Source organism: Seriola lalandi, unplaced genomic scaffold (genome assembly GCF_002814215.2).
Source record: "Seriola lalandi dorsalis isolate HSWRI2012SDOR001 ecotype SW California unplaced genomic scaffold, Sedor1 jcf7180002054875, whole genome shotgun sequence".
In the NCBI taxonomy this organism is placed as follows: Eukaryota; Metazoa; Chordata; class Actinopteri; order Carangiformes; family Carangidae; genus Seriola; species Seriola lalandi.
Genome location: NW_019525428.1, coordinates 626,556 through 640,605, shown reverse-complemented (window position 1 = coordinate 640,605; position 14,050 = coordinate 626,556). Strand labels below are relative to the sequence as shown.

The window sequence follows — 14,050 nt, the reverse complement described above, 5'->3', positions numbered from 1 at the left end:
TACACCCTGTCTCCACCCTGTCTCCACCCTGTCTACACCCTGTCTCCACCCTGTCTACACCCTGTCTCCACCCTGTTTCCACCCTGTTTACACCCTGTCTCCACCCTGTTTACACCCTGTCTCTACCCTGTCTCCACCCTGTCTCTACCCTGTCTACACCTTGTCTCTACCCTGTCTACACCCTGTTTACACCCTGTCTCCACCCTGTTTACACCCTGTCTCTGCCCTGTCTACACCCTGTTTACACCCTGTCTCTGCCCTGTCTACACCCTGTTTACACCCTGTCTCCACCCTGTCTCTACCCTGTCTCTACCCTGTTTACACCCTGTCTCCACCCTGTCTCCACCCTGTCTACACCCTGTCTCCACCCTGTCTCCACCCTGTCTCCACCCTGTCTCCACCCTGTCTCCACCCTGTCTCCACCCTGTCTCCACCCTGTTTACACCCCGTCTCCACCCTGTCTCTACCCTGTCTCTACCCTGTTTACACTCTGTCTCCACCCTGTCTCCACTCTGTCTACACCCTGTCTCCACCCTGTCTCCACCCAGTTTACACCCTGTTTACACCCTGTCTCCACCCTGTTTACACCCAGTTTACACCCTGTCTATACCCTGTCTCCACCCTGTCTACACCCTGTCTCCACCCTGCAGGTCAAATATACTGAGTGTATTTTATTTTTCAGTCTAATCGCGTCACATCATGAGGAAACTAACAGTTTGTTTTTTTGTCAGTTAGTTACGAAACACCTGTTCGTTACTGGGTGTAAGTATTTTGTATCAATTCATCTCTATGTAAGAAGTTATTAATTTAGTAACTCTTAAATCTCCATAATGCAACTGGCTCCTGATTTATTTATTTATTTCTGATCAATCTGTTAAATCTTTCTGGTCAGCTTTAGTCTGACACTTCCTGCTTTAAAAAACATGACACATCAGCTCAATACTAAACCTGCTGTGGTCCTGTTTTCTCAGACACCTGGTCTACTGTATCTTTGACCTTCTGCTGGAGTTCCTGGTCCCTGAGTCACCTGAGGACGACTTCCAGAGGAGCCTGCTGCAGACCCTCTCTAAAAACCCCGAGAAGCTGCTGGCCTGAGGAGACGCCCGTACATCCCGCTTTAACGTTTCACCGTCCTCACTCGCCATTCACCTGTCATAATGTGCTGAAAGGCAGCGTGACGTGGAGGCCGCTCCCGCTCCTCTAACGTCCCGCCATCAGAGTGTAAGTGATGGTTTTTCCGGAGACACTGACCCCCCCCCCCGCCGCCCCCCCGTTAAACCCCTGAGGTCAGTCCTGTGTCTGATTACGTGTTGATGTGTTGACATACGAGGCTCTTGAACGCGGCGTCCTGTTTACACACACACTTAAACACACTACATTTGAAGCAGCTTTAATTACATGAGAGCACCTGGTTTGTGTTTGATCTCCTGCAGATCTAAACATGTGGCAAAGCTTCATCCGCTGTCCACATCCAGCCTCTTCCTGCCCGGCTAAACTCCCCGGCTTTGACTAAACTCACTTCAGATGGTTTTCACACTCGGCGCTCGGGCCCCTCCCACAGTCCTCACACCTGTCGCTCTGATCTGGAGGAGCAGGATTTGATTTTTCCCGCCAACCTTAAATCAGAAAACGATCTACGGGGATTAAGCGTCACTGTTCCTCTCCTCTGTTAACCCGTTCTTCAGGATCCTGCTGGATCTGTGTAGAGCCACATGTGATTCTGACACTTCCTCAGTCTGAGCCGTCCTGAGGGAGTCTGTCTGTGACGTCACCGTCATCGTTACCGACCCCGTGTGTTGTCTGGTGTGTTCGGTTGGTGGGAACAGTGTGTGTGTGCGGTCTGTCAGCCTGGTGTCCGACTTTCATGTGGGAATCGAACACCGTCCATCCACCACAACCTCCTGCTGACGTGGACTTCTTCTCTCTTCATTACTACGTCACTGCACTTTTTCCCTTCGCTCCTGTCGCCTAGCAACAAAACTATGGGTCATAATAACTTGCTACACAGACGAACTAAATCTGCAACACCTGAAACCACGTTCGAACAGTTGATTCAATGATAAAAAATTCATATATAATCCACAAAAACTCATCATGTCTTTAACACTGCTTAGAGCCGGTTTATTAATTCAGTGCTTTATCCCTCTGAGGACCATGTGATCATGCAGCCGACTCGTCCTTCAGTCACCAGAAACCATCTGAAGAGAGTCTTAGTGTCTCCACCACACGGCCCACAGTCACTTCAAACGTGTCGTCCAAGGTTTTTGTGCTTTTGAAATTTGCCTTAGTCTCTTCTTGCCTTATTTCACGGAGGTAACAAAACAGATTAAAGGAGTTATCGTGTTGATTGTGATACTGTGATACTTCTTTCGGAGTACAGAGTCAAGTAGAAGGTTATATTGAGATAAAGATGGTATTTTCTCAGTTAAAATACAGATGTATATTCAGTTAAATCATGTTTTGATGCCAAGTTTGAGAAATGTTATGTTCGATATTGTAAACAGAAAAAAAAGTTAACTTTTAATGTTAATATCATTCCAGTGTTTTGCACTTACAGCCTGGTCCAGTGGTCTCATCTTTGTCTTAAATTCCCTTTTTTCTTTCCAGTGTCTTAACTTGTAATTCAGTCTATTTATTGACCTATTTATTGATTTATTTGCATGAAGTACAAAATAATGATTTACTCTGGATTCTGCCTGTCGAGGCGACTGAATGAGGTTTGGTGCAGCTGTGGTGTAACCACTGACGGCGATGAGCAGCCGGTCTCAGCTCTGTCGTTACAACCGTTAATGTGTTCATTGTGTCAGATTGTGCCGAGTGTCGCAGCTGTTACAGTTCTTATGTTGTTATTTTTTTTCTCGTTTATTCTAATGAAGGAATTCCATCTCTGTTGTCATGCCGACACCGCACATATTCACCCGCTTATAAACTGCTGCCGCCGAGACAAAGACGTGTTTGCTCAGTATATAATTATAACAAGAACATTTTCTTGCTTTAACAACAACCTTCTCGTGGTACAATGACATATTTTTCTAACCTTTTTAAAAAATATATGTAGGAAGTGGAACAGCCAGACAGGGATGGATGGTGAGTGAGCTTCTGCAACCTGATGCGATCTCTCATTCAACACAATCGACAACGTAATCAATACACTCGCCGTTAGAAATGGGAACCTTTGAGATTTTAACTTAACATATAAAACCCACAGGTAGTGGTACTTCAGCCTCTAGTGGCAGAAATGAGTATTACAAAAACAAATACTTATAAAAATCCTGACATTTGTTTTCCTCACAGCCAAAATGAGTTTTACAAAAAACACAAAACGCTTCCTGAATCAAAAACAAAAAAAGAAAAAGAAAAATCATGAATCCTGACTATGTTTTGCATCTCAGGGCTTCTAAATAACATGATATAAGACAGAGATATATCCGTTTAATGAGATGTTTCTTGTTTAAAAAAATACTTGATATGTAATAACCACAATATTATGTCAAAATAACATGAATAATAAATTGTTAAAACATTAAAATGTTCACGTTAAAACAACTAATTTTACTCGTTACAGCAAAAACTGAGCAAACTAAATGAATTTGTCCTCTGCTAGCATTACGCTGCTGTAATTATCTGCTTTAATTAACAGTTAATGATAAATGATCCAATTTTCATGGAATATATTTCGACCAAATGTGAAGTAGAACAGCAACATGTTACAGACACTGTGTATATTTATATATGTGTGTACGACACTGTACAGCTGCACTGTTGAATATAATCCTGTTGTGTTGTTCTCTATCAGATCCTCGTCTCTGTGAACATGTGCTCGTGTTGTTCATGCTGTGAATCTGCTTCTCTATTGTCTCTCAGTCTTTTAATCATTTGCTGGTTGTTCCTGAGCATATTTGCAAAAAAAAAAAAAACCAAAAAAAAACCCAATAAAGTTACCAAACATGATTTATTAAATCTTCAACTGTTGTTCACACTCGTTATTTTCTTGGCCCGAGGTGGTTCGTGCATTTTACAAGAGGCTGGTGAGCTGCTCGGTTATTTTTTATGAGATTTCACTTTAAATTTATCCCAGGCCTTTCTCTAACTGTCTGGAGCCTCACCAGAATCGTCCTCCGCCTCTGTCAAGGTCACTGTTGCGTTCCATATTATCATTTTTTCACCACTCTGTATAGACATCTTACATTTGCCACGCTCTGTCAGCTCTCTGCTAATTTGCTGTAGCCTGCAGACTCGTGATTCGCGTCCAACAACAACAAAAAGTGTGCGGATGAAAACCTTTAAATACCCCATAATAAAGATCAGACCCATTTCTTGGAACAGTTTCTGTTCAGCTCCACTTCTCTGACAACAAAGGAGGGATTTTGGGAGGGGGGGAGGGGGAGGGGGGCTACTGGAGGGCAACTTTGCATTGCTGAGAAATCCTCATAAATCGGATTTGCAGATAAAACTGTAAGCGACACTATGGATTAGTCGAGCGCTGAGGGATACGGGTGAATAACTGTGATCTTGATAGTGTTTTTGTTGAAAATGAACATTGAATAAATTGGATTTCTTTCAGTTAAATATGATATTTCAGTCCTCGTCTGACTCCTGACTCTCCTGAAGTCCCTGACCTCCGGAGCCTCAGTCCTCGGCTCAGTTGTTTATTACTTCAATTAATTTAAATTTGATTCAGAAAACGTTATTTGATGTTCAGTCTGTCACGACCAATCAACAAACATCAGAGGTGACCGGGATCTAAAGCCACAGGTTGTCAGAACTCTCCACTCTATGTAATGTATTTGCTTTTTTCTGGAGCTTTTGATCGTATCACACAGTCCTCTTCAGTAGATGGAGTTTGCTCAGCCGTCAGTTGAATCTTTCCATTATTTTGAGACCTTGGAGACAGCAGCTGTCAAAACCGTTTCCACTCAAAGTCCTCTTAATTGGATGTTCTGGAGCTTTCGACCGTATCACATGATGGAAAGTTTATAGAGGCTGTTTGTACGTTTTTTCTGCTGCTGAACGTGGTTTCTCGCCGGGAGCAGGTGGTGCTGATTGTTGCTTGACAAGAGATTCAGCCGTTGTTGTCTTTTTTAATATTAGAGGTTATAATACGTCCTCTGAGCAGCGCTACGTCTTCAGGACAGATTGGAGGCTACATTGAGTCGCTAGCTGGTTAGCATGCTAACTTCAGTGGAGGAAAAGATGTGATAGAGACAAGACTTAACATGGGTGTTGCTTTCAACCTCTGGAGACAGATGTTGGTGAGTAAAGGAATGAAGTTTGATGCAGAACTAGCCTGGGTAAGTAAACAGCTGCTAATGCTAACGTTAGCTATGTAGCAATAGCAAAAACTCTGACCAACAATCCAAATAATAAAATCCATATTTAAAAGAATACAACATGAGAAGAAAATATTTGCAATTTCATTAATAAATGACTTAAATTAACTGCTTGATTATTATTATTATTATTACTACTGTCACACCGTAGATTCATTTTCTATTCGTTTACTAATCAAATAGTTTTTAGCTCCAGACTGAACTCGCTCTTGTTCTCCACTTTCAGACTTCCTCAAATAAAACTGGTGGTTCAGCTCTGAGCTGTGAAACGTCACAGACAGAAATAGAAACAACCTTAATGGGACATCGGAATTTATTTTATCCCATGAGAAGTTATATATTAGTGCGTATTAGTGAGTTAAGAGAGTAGAGGAGCCAAAAAGAGAGAAAAAGTGCCAGTAACAGCATCAGTTCCTGGAGAGTTGTCCTGACTGACCAGTGGCCTGTGAACGGCGGCGTCACACAGAGGATTAATGAGACCTGATGCAGGTCGTTTTAAACACTTGAAATCCTGCGTTTCTCCCTGTGTGGTAATTCTCTGACTGACTGAAACACGACATTGGACTGAAATCGCTGCTTTGGCAGGTCACCATTCAGTAGCAGGGGAGCTCTGGGATCCATAAGTGCATAAAAAACAAAACAATATTGTTTAATTAGATGAATAAATGCAGTGAGAAATGAAAATAAAAGAGATTCCCAGTGACATCAGGACCGTCTCCTCCTTCACATGCCTGAAGACATCGTCTACAGTGATGGAGGAGGAGGAGGCGTTGACTTCACATCGTCCAAACTGACAGTGGCTCAGGCAGGAGGCCCCCCCGCCTCCCGCCTCCCGCTGAGCACGCTTTGTGTTTCGGGGGCCGGGGCGACCGACCTCCAGCCACATGACCAGACACACCCTCAGTGTCACTGTAACAACTGCACCCAGGGAGGTGGAGAGCTTTTACCTACCGCTGCTGCTGGCATAGTCTGAAGAAGTCACAGGTTGCTATGGTGACAGCTCAGCCCAGCATCTTTATTACTTTAACACACCGTCTAAAGGAGAGTAATGAAAGACTTGCATGTACGTGCAAGTTAAATGTTCAATTTTTAAACCAACATGGAGAAGTCTTTAAAAAAGCTCCGAAAAAAAATCTGTTTTTTTTGTTGATGATCATGTGACATCGTTGAAAGCTCCAGAACAGCTAGTAAACAGCTGAGAATCTCTGAGACCAGATGATGAGTTGTTGTCATTACAGTCACATTAGCCATAAACAGCAAATGCTTTTACTTTGACGAGGCCAGTTTTAAAGCTAGAAAGGACTCGTGGTCTCTCATCTGTGTGCGCAGTCTCTTCAGGTTAAAAACATATGACATCTCCTTGTATAAATAACTTGTCGGGGGCCCCAGGGTGCAAATTCCCAAATAAATTTCACAAAGGCCCCTGGAGGTTTGGGGCCCTGCTACAGTTACCTACTTTGCAAAGTTGGTAATCCAGCCTCAGTCGATGTCAACTGCAATACCAACAACTATTTAAGGGTCCCATAAAGTCTAAAGGTCTGTGTCCATGTGTAGTGTGATTATAGATCAGCTCTAGCTTCTATATTAATACTGTGAAAGCATCAAAGCCTCAGTCCACAGAGAAATGCACACAGCCTGTATTCAGAAACTGAGCCTTAAAACCAGCCGTCAGGACTTCTGGAACTTTGTGATGTCACAACAAAGCAGTCACCAAGCCCCGCCCACCTGGACCCACCATCCAGACCTTGCAGGATTTGGTTTCTCTGAATATTTTTACATGAAATCTGCTGTATTTTTAAAATATTTTTAATATATATTTTCAGGCAATCAGAAGAGAGGCTCAGAGCCTCCTCTCTTCTGATTGGCTCACCGATCTGTTGTTACTAGAGCTCCAGAGAGAAGCCTGAGAGAGGAGATGTGAAACTACACTGAGATGGTTTTTATATCTTGTGATGGATCAACACTTCAAAGAGAAATAAGGGACCTTTAAAGGTGTCTTCTTCCCGTGTCCTTGTTTACATCCATGTTCCAAAGTCATCTTCTTCTTCTCTGCCTTTTGTTGGCACATTGTGTTGATCAGTCTTGGATCAATGTGTCGCATCAACCATGCACTTGCATCTCTGGACACCTGCAACACACAAGTGAAACCCACTCGTTAAAAAAAACGGCTCCATGATACTAGAGGTCAGAAACACCACAGGAAACTTTCATATCAAGCTGCTATTTTAAAGCATGACCCCAAATATGTTTGACCTGGATCCCTGAACGTTCTAGGTGCTTTAGTGCGTTAGAGCCGGACAGAAAGAGACGTCAGGCAGGAGAACATGTCGTTAGAAACACAGCTTGTTCTGTAACTGCTCGTTGATTCATGCTTTGGTCTGTAAAATTTCATAAAGCGGAGAAAAATGTGCAGCGCAGCTTTCTCCAGCCCAAGATCATGTCTCGTTCTGTCAGAGGAAAAAAAAACAAAATATTCGCATTTACAATGATATAAAACAGAGAAAAGCAGCAATTCCTCCCATTGAAGAAGCTGGAACCAAAGAGTGATGATGATTTATGATTCTGAAAGGAACTTTTTGGAAAAAGGAAAATTGTTGCAGATGAATTTTCTGCTTTTTAGACATTTTTTTTTCTTCTTTTTGGCCTGAGATGATTTTCTCATTTATACTAATGAAAGAACCTTTAATCATTTCAATTCATCTGAAAATGTAAAACTAACCAAATATGGAGATGCATGGTTTTAATTGTTTTGTTTGGAAGGACATCATTTTGTTGTGAAGGCCTGACATGAACAGAAATGCCAAATTATCCTCAAAAATACATTCACGTCTGCTAATGAATATCATGTGATGTGAATGAAAGCTCCAGAACAGAGACTAAAGGCCCAGTCAGATTAATCTAAAGCAGATTTATTTCTTTGTTTGTGTGTTTAACAAAAGAAAAAAACTTTATTTGCACTAATTCCCACAGTAAACAACAACATGTAGAGACAACAGCCGGAGCGCTGGGTGGCTGCAGCAGCCTCACGTCCTCCTGACCGGCAGCCATGTTTTGTTTTTGTTTTTTTGGACAGTAAATGAATTAAAAGTGTTGTTTGACATGAGTGTCAGCGTCAGCCTGCAGCGGGTTTACATGCAAACCACATGTTCTTTGTCCTGCGCAGGTTATGCAACCTCCTCTCGTCACAGCCCAGTCTCTGCTTGTTTTCTGGAGACGCACTCCACCATTCACTCTCCCTCGAACTCTTGTTTTCTTTTCTTTCTTACATAATAAAATGCAGACCAGCTCTGAGCACATACATGTTGGAGCCGACTGCCCTTTAAAGGACAAAAACCTGAGAGGACTATTTCTGGAAGTCTGATTAGCCGTTTCAGAAAAAGTAAAAGAGAAAATCATCTCTAATGCCACGAGACGTTTGGAGTCGTTCCTTTGAGAACCTCAATGTGGTTCTGACATCTTGAAACAAATAAACATCACAGAAATCATCTCAGGACACTGTGGCCAGACGGAGGAAAACAACCCAGCAGAGTGTGGTCTGCTCTTCACAATCAATCCGTCCAAAAGGGTTTATGCAAATTCTTTCTCTCTGCTCGCTCGCTCTCTCACACACAGACACACACAGACACACAAAGAGACACACACACACACACACACACACACACAGAGAGAGAGATCACTGGTTATAGCAGAGCGAGCACAAAAACAAGAACTGTCTGTGCTTTTTGATCTGAAGTTTTACTGCTTTTCTTTACCAAGTACATTTTAGTAAAACTGCATGAGAACCTTCGTCTGATGTTGTGACAACAGTCCTGAAATTAATGTAAAAAAGAACCCGTCTGTAACAACATGCAGATCGTGTATTTTAAATGAGATTAGGGCAATTAACTGAAGAATCTGCTGTCTAATGTAAGACCACATCATTGTCACTGTGCTGCACTACAGCGCCTCCCAGTGGCTCCTAGGTGAAGTAAGAACTGCTTTATTTGGAAAACACCTTTTAAATACAAAGTAAAAAATGTATCAGTACTTAAATAAAATAAATAAAATAAAAACAGTTTCCCTCTCTTCCTGCATGTGAGTCATTGTCGTTATCTCCTGGTGCTTTTCTTTGTTCTCATTTTTCAGTTCTTGTTGTTTCACCCTCATTTTTCTTCATTAGAATTGTATCATGATGCTGATGATTATTATTGTAGTCAAATGTATTTACTGATCACCTTTATAGATCAGACTGTGCAAATTACTTCACAATAAAAGACAAAAAGAGAAAGAACATAAAAGAGACAGTAAAGAAATGCAACAGGAGACAGTTTCAAGGTTTAAGTTAAATTTCCATCTCTGACTTTTCATGTTGTCTCAGTAACATCTGGATGATCCAGTGATTTAGCACATTTCTGAGAATGTGTAAAAACGTGTGAATCCTTCACCTCTAGATGGCGACGCAGCCAAACTGTTGACTCAGAGTCAGTTTGTAAAGAGACCACCAGGAGGCGCCACATGACAACGTAACAGTGATGCACCTGTTACTGCTCTGAACAGGAAGCAGAGCTGCTCAGGATCACATGCGTCTTCATTATCAGACGCCACAGTGACAGTGAGGACGTCTGTGGAGGGACAAACAGCAACTGGATTTCTGCTCATATTTATAAAGACGATAAATATGATGATGACGATTCAATTTACTGTCAGCACCAAGTTTGTTTTGCTTCAGTTTAAATGTGATGAGTGAGACATTAAATCTGTGTTGTGGTTGTAAATAAGATGAATAAACTGTGACCCCATGTTAAGGAATATGCAAGAGAGAGAGAGAGAGAGAGAGAGAGAGAGGGAGAGAGAGAGAGGAAGGGGTTAACTCCCAGTCCAGCCAGTTGTTTTCTGGTTACCATCCCTCCGCCTCGCTGTCGCAATGCAGCCAAAACAACATCTACAGCTGTATCTCCAACCACAACCCTCATCTACCCAATTAATCCCCCCCCCCCGCCACCTGTTTCACAGCCCTGTGCTGTATTTGTTGGGCAGTGTGAAGCTGGAAATCAAACCACAAACCACAGCAAACCTCTTTAAAGGAAAGCTGCTCCTGCTGGAGTCAGACAATGAGGTCATGGTGAGTAAAAAAGGCGGGAAAACAATGACCTCCTGTCAGTTGAAATAAAACAAACAACTCTATTTCTACAACATTACAACATTCATTTATTCAGTTGTTCCCTGAATAGACCTCAACCTCATGTTTCAGACACTTTTTCAACATCCATAAGAACAATTATGGATTTTTTTTGGCAGGTAAGAAAAAAACAAAACACCAGTATCCACAACCTGCCAGGAAATACCTTTTATTATCAAACACAAAAATATTTCCTTGTAACTGTTCACAATGTCCGTTCAGGGAAGGCCTATACTTCCATCCATCTATCCACATTAAAACTACAATCACTACTAATTTTTACTTTCCTGTTTTCGCTGTCGACGTCCATTTTTTACATTTTGTAAACACCTCCATCTATTTTTGTGACTGAAACCATCTTGTAACTTTTGTCAGACAGCTGACCCTCAGTTTTCTCACGGTGTTATCTGTAATCCACGACTGAAGTTCCTTTTTTGGCTCCTGATTTGGAGTATAATAATCTTTAATAATTTCCAGCAGCAAAAAGTAGAACCAGTTTGATCTGCTGTCTTTTCTTTCTGCCTGTTCTTTTGCTTTTTAACAGATGATCTCTCTGTATATCCTTGTCTTCTTTCTCTTTGTCTCTCTCTCCATTAATCATCCCTCAGGCTTCAGCTGGTTTCTGAGATCTAATCATTCAAGGGGGAATAGCAGGAACACGCCGGGGTCCTAATTTGAATTGTGTAGATTAGATAATCAAAGACAGCCTTTGGAAAAAGACCAGACCACCCACCCATCCATCCATCCACCCATCCATCCATCTATCCATCCATCTCTCTACGGGTCCACACTTGGGGCCACGGCTCGAATGGAAGCAGCTGTTTTCATCCCTCTACCTATTATAACTGCTGGATATTTGAGAGAGGGAACAGAATGAGTTTGTGAGATCAATGTAATATCTCTGGATATGATTTATGCAAAACACAAGGAGGTTTTTGTTCTCCTGCTTCTTTCCAAACAAGAGATGATGCAGTAAAATCTCATCTCGGCCTCTGGGAGCGCAGGAGGCAGCGACTGCTGCCGTGAGGATCCTGTAGGAAACAATATGACCTTTAAGCTGAAGTGAGTCGACGCCTCCGGAGGATTCACACCAACCGAATCATATGATCTGTGGTCTGACGTCTAGAGACAAAACTGTTTACTATTGTTTTGAACTGAATTCTGTGTCTTTTGCTCACTTTTATTGTAAATCACTGCATCAACCTTAAAGTTCATCGACATTACAAAAGGAAATATCAATAAGCGTAAAGAGGAGAACTGAGCTGAGAATGTTGAGAAATGCGCTTGTTTTCCCAACCACATCGTGTTTCAAAGGCAAAGCAATGATTTACAATGAAAGTCGAAGGTTTAAGGTCTCAAAGGGTTTTGATTTCATGTTTCTATCTGTATCAGAAGCTGAATAATAAAGGTTTTAGTGAAACATCAAAATCAAATCACAACTTTCCCATTAATTTCCCATCAACGACGAGTTGATTTGTCACGTTACAGTGTCAGAGGTTTGTAGCCTCTGAGTGAAAATACAAGCTGCATCAGATGTTTATTATATGAGAGTGTTTCCTTGTCTTCTCTGCCACACCTACAGGTCCTGGGTTAATGACCGTCTGCAGTATTTTTGTTATTACACACATTAATAAAAGTTGTAGTTGTATTGATGTAAGTTGTCTGTGTCCATGTTATTTCTGAGGCTGTGAACATAATAAATTTAAAAGAGTTAAAAATCCATATCAACTATGATCCTACTCAAGCATTCACTTCCTGTTCTCTGACCTCTACCACTGGTTTCAGGGTCTTGCTCAACCACTAATGGCAATTGTAAAGCCACTGCATTCTTTTCTTCGGAGCATCAGATAAGAGCTAAAGGCAACTCCGGAGCAACGCAACACACACACACACACACACACACACACACACACACACACACACACACACACACACACAGGTTACGAAGACACGAACAACATTTATGACCTTTGAGTATCAATAAATCACAGCACAGTCATTCTAAGACATTAGTGTAATGAAACACACAAAGGCCATCACTGAGAAGATGAGCGGTCAATACTTAGCCCCCCAATTGGCTTTTACACTGGACAGCTAATTTATGACTTAATGACATTCTCTTAAGACGAGTCATAACTCTGAAGAGGAAGAGGACATGAGGGGAAACTGCCCTGAAAACATGCATCAGTGTTTTTTACTGTTCCAAGCAAATGATGAGACAGCTCATACAGAAATGTGATATACATGTCCCTACATCAAGAGTAATTTTGCCGTATATTTTAACCATAAGGGGAAATATTTGATCACATCCACTTCAAGGTGATGCATATGATAACATAATGTAGTAAGACATAAAAAAAGAAATCATAAAATTGTGACGTATAAAAACATAGTATAATAAAACATGAAATGTCACAAAAATGTCATAGGTTCATAAAGCACAAAAAGTTATAAAAACGTAATAGCATGAAAAAGTCATAGTATTGGTAAGAAATGAAATGTCGTAATGTTATATTAAAGAAAGGCATGTATGAACATTTCATGAAAGCTTCATAGTATATTAAGGCATAAAATTAAAGCATTAAAGCATAAAATGTCAAAAATTTCATTGTATACTAAGGCATAAAAACATCATGGTATAGTTAAACAAAAATGTGAAAGTATAGTTAGGCATAAAGATGTCATAGTATATTAATGCATAAAAACATCATAGTATACTCAAGCATAAAAAAAAGGCATAGTATAGAAGGCAAAACATGTCGTAGTATTGTAAAGGCATAAAATGTCACCTGTGCTGCGTCTCCTGGTCTCTGGGAGGGAAGACAACTCGCTGTTTCTCCTGCTCTGTCTGGCAGGTGTTGCCATGAGCTTGGAAGTACTTGGCTCTGGCTGAGGATCAAAAATTAATTTTATGTTTGCATGAATGATAATACACAATATATTTAATCACAAGCTCTGAGACACACCTGCATGTACCTGGGATGAAGTGGTTAAGGTGGAAACCAGAAGGCTGACCCCGCCCTTTGTCAGTCTATCAGTCTCTGTGTACAGCTGCACCTGCTGGGTCCTGAATGCAGGTGAGGCAGCTCCTCTGTATCTCCTTATGTCCTGGATGCAGAGAGAATCCAGCAAAGAGACGTCCAGGGTGACGTGGAGATCCTGGATGAGGAGGACCGTCTCCTCTGCCCCATGTGTCCTCCTCCAACAGTGGAGACTTCACTCCTCCCAGGAGATCCTCTGGATCATCTTGGCAACAGTCAGGCCGAGCATCCTGAGCTTCCCCTCCAGCGAGGACCGCTATGCCTCAACGAGACGGCAGGCACCTCCGAGGATCCACCTCGAAGATGCAATGATCTTGTAATGAAATCATTAAATTCATTCATCAATGACCAATGCCATTATCATTATTATAATTTATTGCAGCTATTATATATCATTGTTAGCTTTATACTTGTTATCAATGTTGTCATTATTTTTACAATTATTCTGTGTGGTTGTCACTAATAAAGAAAAAAAATGCTAATGCTAGCTGCTAATGCTAGCTAGCCTCCCCACTTGTTTA

At 41.5% G+C, this 14,050-nt stretch overlaps 1 protein-coding gene and 1 long non-coding RNA gene across 3 annotated transcripts in view; one reads left to right on the top strand and one right to left on the bottom strand.

The window, feature by feature from the left end:
• The window catches only part of snx19b (sorting nexin 19b), a 42,447-nt gene extending 33,505 nt beyond the window's left edge, over nt 1–8,942 (top strand). The window contains exon 14 of one of the 2 annotated variants that reach the window (XM_087179870.1): nt 8,494–8,942. In XM_087179870.1, coding sequence (XP_087035996.1) covers nt 8,494–8,653 — 160 coding nt within the window. In that variant the 3' untranslated portion in view covers nt 8,654–8,942. Of the gene's footprint in view, nt 1–971; nt 3,968–8,493 lie in introns of those variants that run through there. The other variant, XM_023428443.2, reaches the window with a different exon arrangement.
• On the bottom strand, nt 7,210–13,837 carry LOC147817854 (uncharacterized). Its single transcript, XR_015438602.1, has 3 exons — nt 13,465–13,837; nt 13,278–13,377; nt 7,210–7,458 (listed from the first exon to the last, which is right to left on the bottom strand). It is a non-coding gene; the product is annotated as an uncharacterized LOC147817854 (long non-coding RNA).
• Between the last annotated feature and the right edge of the window lie 213 nt (nt 13,838–14,050).